Source organism: Prosopis cineraria, unplaced genomic scaffold (genome assembly GCF_029017545.1).
Source record: "Prosopis cineraria cultivar Desert tree isolate PC_DT_omini unplaced genomic scaffold, ASM2901754v1 PC2036, whole genome shotgun sequence".
Taxonomy (NCBI): domain Eukaryota; kingdom Viridiplantae; phylum Streptophyta; class Magnoliopsida; order Fabales; family Fabaceae; genus Prosopis; species Prosopis cineraria.
The window spans coordinates 1-4,502 of NW_026557361.1; the positions used below are offsets into that span (position 1 = coordinate 1).

At 32.7% G+C, this 4,502-nt stretch overlaps 1 protein-coding gene across 1 annotated transcript; it reads right to left on the reverse strand.

The window, feature by feature from the left end:
- Window positions 1-2,893: 2,893 nt before the first annotated feature.
- Window positions 2,894-3,238, reverse strand: LOC129301309 (VQ motif-containing protein 1-like; the record flags this gene model as incomplete). The annotated part of the gene is made up of 1 exon (XM_054939882.1): window positions 2,894-3,238. A coding segment is annotated over exon 1 (345 nt), but the record flags the coding sequence as incomplete, so codon positions are not given.
- Window positions 3,239-4,502: the final 1,264 nt, after the last annotated feature.

The window sequence follows — 4,502 nt, forward strand, 5'->3', positions numbered from 1 at the left end:
TATAATTTTTATTATTTATTTTTAATTTTTAAACATTATAATTTATATTTAAAAAATATAAAAATCTTATAATCGAAAGTTTTAATTTTTAAAAATTTAAAAAAAATTAAAAAGAACTTACGAGTCAATCTTAAGCTTTTTTAATGAAAGTTAGATTTTAAAAAATTATTAATTTTGGGATAACTAAGATTATGAGTGTGAGTCCATCTAAAACCCACCCTGCCTGTTTCTTTCTAAAATATATGTGTGCATATACATTTAAGAAAAAATAATCTCAAGAAGCATTGGGGCTTTTATTGCGATGCCTGAGGGTCTTTTATCCCATTACTTCCTTGGAGCACTATTCTCGGCTTCCTTTCTTGTGAGGTAAAGCAGGCTTTTGAGGCCCATTTTGTTAGATACTGGACAACGCAAAACTTTTCCACTCATATTCTTGAATATTATTATTATTATTATTATTGATCATTATGATGCTTGCTTGATCCCCAGCAGCTGGATTAAAAAGAAAATAAATAACTAACAATAAAAATTAATTTAATTAATAAGAATTTGATTTATAATCAATAAGATCATATGATCAAATTACGCTATTGATATAAGTTTAGAACCCAAATCATCTAAATTTTCTTTCATTAAATAAAAAAAAACTGTTTCAATTGTCATTTGAAAGTGTTGGCCCAATTTTTGGTGTAAGGGTCAAAAGAGTTGTGACTCTTTTGGGTGTTCACGTGTGCTAACTGTATTCGAGGAGTATGTTCTCAAAAGAGTGTAAGCCATTATCAAGCGATTGAAATGAGTTTTTAAGATCCTTTACCATAATTTTCTTAAAGAGTTAAGTTTTGTAAGAATAATAATGGATTCACCATAAAAGAGCATAGAAGCTTGATGGTATTACTTGAAATAAAAAGGTAAATATAATGAAGAGTTTCGTGAATACAAAGAAGTAAACAAGCTCGGGAAACTAGCCTAAGAAACTAAGTTTTTACATACAAAAAGTTAGTTGTGCAAAGTGAGGTTGAAGACAACACAAAGTTAGAAATTGAGTAATCGTGCTGGGTAAGTGTAATATAAATTTGGCAGAATGTTGAGTGTCCTTCAATTTTATTTTTTGCCTATTTATAGCAAAATGACAACGATATGCTCCTTTTGAATTTTGATGTTGGCATCATTAAAAGTAAATAATTGTACACACCTCCAACTCTTCGGAAGAGCTCCATTATGCAAAGTAATGGATGTAGAAGAGCTGAGAATCTCGAATAGTGAGAGGAATGGGCACAACCCTATTAAACCTTTCATAAAAAATGCACCATCTTACTTATTTTTGCAAAGCTGGATCACAATTAGGCTAGTTTTTTTTTTTAATTTTGGTTTGGGCTTTGAGAATCTTTATAATTCAGCCTAACACTCCCATTTTTGTTCAAACAAAAAGCTTGTTATGTTTTTATTTTGATAAAATTTTGTTAAAAAATCTTATTTTTTTGAGAAACAATTATTAAAAACAAACAGCTTATACCCTGTCGTTGACCTTGTAGACAAAAAACTGCTATGCCCCGAATTTTAGGCCAAAAATCATCAATTGAGCTTCGAGTTGTCAAATAATTGCAGTCTAAATACTGTTCAGGATCGATGACGTGGCAGAGGAGTTGTTGAACTGTCAGATATCCCGCGAGTGTAACGGACTAGCTTGGTAATTTGGGACGAAGAAAAGGGTAAATTGGGCCATTCAAAAAGTGAAAAGGACGGTTTTTATGAACAAGAAATAAAAATTACTATTAAAAATGAATCTGGATAGTCAAAATCAAACTTGGCATCAAATATAAATTGGATAATCTTCTATATATTCATTGTAATGTAATTATGAGGATGGCAGCGCTGGCTAGTGGTTACAAACCAGCGTCGGTCCAACAAAAAAATTCAACACCAAAATTGGACCATTTGGTTGGTCAAAGTTGCCAGCAATAGAGACAAAGACTTTGACTTGTGAAAGAGCAGCGACCTTTGTGGCAAGTGGGGGATCTTTGAGTGGAGTGACGTGGCATTATACCGACAGTTAGATCCACGACTTTATTTGTGAGGCAACGGTTCATTACTCCTTTTTTTTTATTTTTAATTGTAACACTAATTATAAGATATATATATATATATATATATTAGTTATCAATGCTAGTAATTCAAATTAAATTTTAACATTCAAATTTCCCTATGAAAAGTATAACTGCAGATTGAATTTCATGAAAAATGAATCATGATAATTTTAAGTCAAAATCCCAATAACATAATGCTATATACATAAACTCCTCAAGTCTAAAATAGAAGCATTTTCTTTCAACTAATTTTAATTTAAAATATAAACAAGTTAATATATATAATTTTTTTATTTTATCTCTTGTATTTATTAATTTAAATATTTATATAAATATATCTCACACTTAATAAAAAATAATATATATTTTTATAAAAATGATGATTTTATTGATATACACACACACCAATTTGTCTACAAAAATTGTTTATATTTTTGAAGGAAAAGAAGTATACACTCAGCTCGGTGTTTGGCTGTTTGCTGCAAGTATATTACCCCAACTATGAGGCTAGAAATGAGCCACACTTAAGACGGGGCAGGACAATAGCGTACTCGGTTATCCAGATTCCAGTGGATAGCTTGCTTGTCCCCATTCCATGAACAACTTGTGCAGCAGCATTCCTTTCAAAATTAACAACCAAATATATCATACGAAGAAAAATTTTGAGAGAGAGGAAAATCTTTTTCATTAATTCCTTTCTGGGAAAAACAACTGCAACATTAATACATCGTCTCGTGCAGTAGCCTTTGCTTCGTTTGAACACAAGACAGTATTCAAAAGGAGCCGCGATGTCTATTTCATCGGCTTACAAGCCACGGAAGATCCTCCGTGCGAGGAAACTCGTACAGCAACCTATCGAAATCTTTAAAAGACGTCGTCGTATTCTTGCTGAGTGTCTTGGAAGACAGAGAATCATCTCTTTTACTGCTCCGATCATCGTCACGTGACCCGTGATCGTGAAACTGAAACTCATCGTCTGATTTCAGCGAAGCAGCGAGTGGCAATTTCTTCGAGCCGTCCCCTACCCACGCCGTGGATGAGTTCTTCCCCGTGAGACTCTGAACCACGTCTCTGAAGTTCATAGCATCGGTTTGGACGTACCTGGTTTCAATCTGAACTATCTTCACACCTTCACGCTTCCCACTACTTTCCATCTCTCTTTCTGGTCTCAGCATATAATATTTGGCCAAGTGTGTGATTTGGAGTGAGTATGTATAGCAGTGTGTGTATATGGTGATGGAAGCGTAGGGTAATATATAACGGAAGAATCTGAATCCGGGCAGTCGTAAGAGACTGGTCAGGGGCGCATTGGCAGGAGTCTAAGTCAAAGGCCAAAGCCCGCAACTTGGAATCGTTTATGGTCAAGTTCAAACGCATGGCTATATATAATAAAATGCGTAACCGAGAAAACGATATGATGAAACAAAATAATCAAACCCGCCCAAAATGTAACGGCTCGATCAGACTCAGTATCGTCTACTATTCTAGAGTCACGTGCCTTGAAAATTTGTTTACTTCCTGGCTCGTGCCTCGAAAAATTTTGTCTTTCTCTGCCTTCTGGAAGCAAATTAATAGATCAAGGAATCGCATTTGGTGGAAGATCGTCAATTAGCCATCCCCTATTAAAAATTAATCTATAACACGTGTTTTAAGTATATATGCTTGTTTCTTAAAAAATTAATAAAATATAGCTAAAACAAAAAAATATTTATATTGTTTTCGAATGATTATATGTGATTTTTAATAATTTTGTATATGTATCATGTAATATATTTTGCACATAATCGGTCCATTTATTTTAGAAAATTGAATAAGATATGACAAACTCGTAATACAAAAAAATAAGAATATATAAATGTATCTAATAAACGTATTTTCTTGGTGATAATGTAAAATACAATTATATACTTCCCTATCCCAAATATAAGACATATAGTTGAGACTTGAGAGTTTTTTGTTTGATCTTAAATCTAGGACCTCAATTTTTGCGGTCGTCTCTCCCTCGTTTAGTACCTTTTCAGATTATCCTTATTAATTACACAGTTTTTTTTTTTTTCACTCTTTCTATGTCTCTCACATTCATTACTATCAGTAAAAGGGTATTTTTGGAAAATCAAGGCATATCTGTTACAATAATATCAAATAACCAACTTAATAAATTTTCTTAATCTTTTTAATTAAGTTAAAACTAGGTCTTATATTTAGAACTTAAAGCTTGAAGGAGTGTATAGTAAAACCCCGTAGCTTATTTTTTGAAAGGGTGTTTGATGATGATCGATGGCACAATGAGGACCGTGAATATGTTCTGGAAAGTAGGAAGGGACAAAGCCAGAGAAATTTCAACAGAAGGGACCATGAAGAAGTTGACTGGAGAAAATTAAAATTATACGAAGGGGTTAGGTACTTTTATGCTGGAGT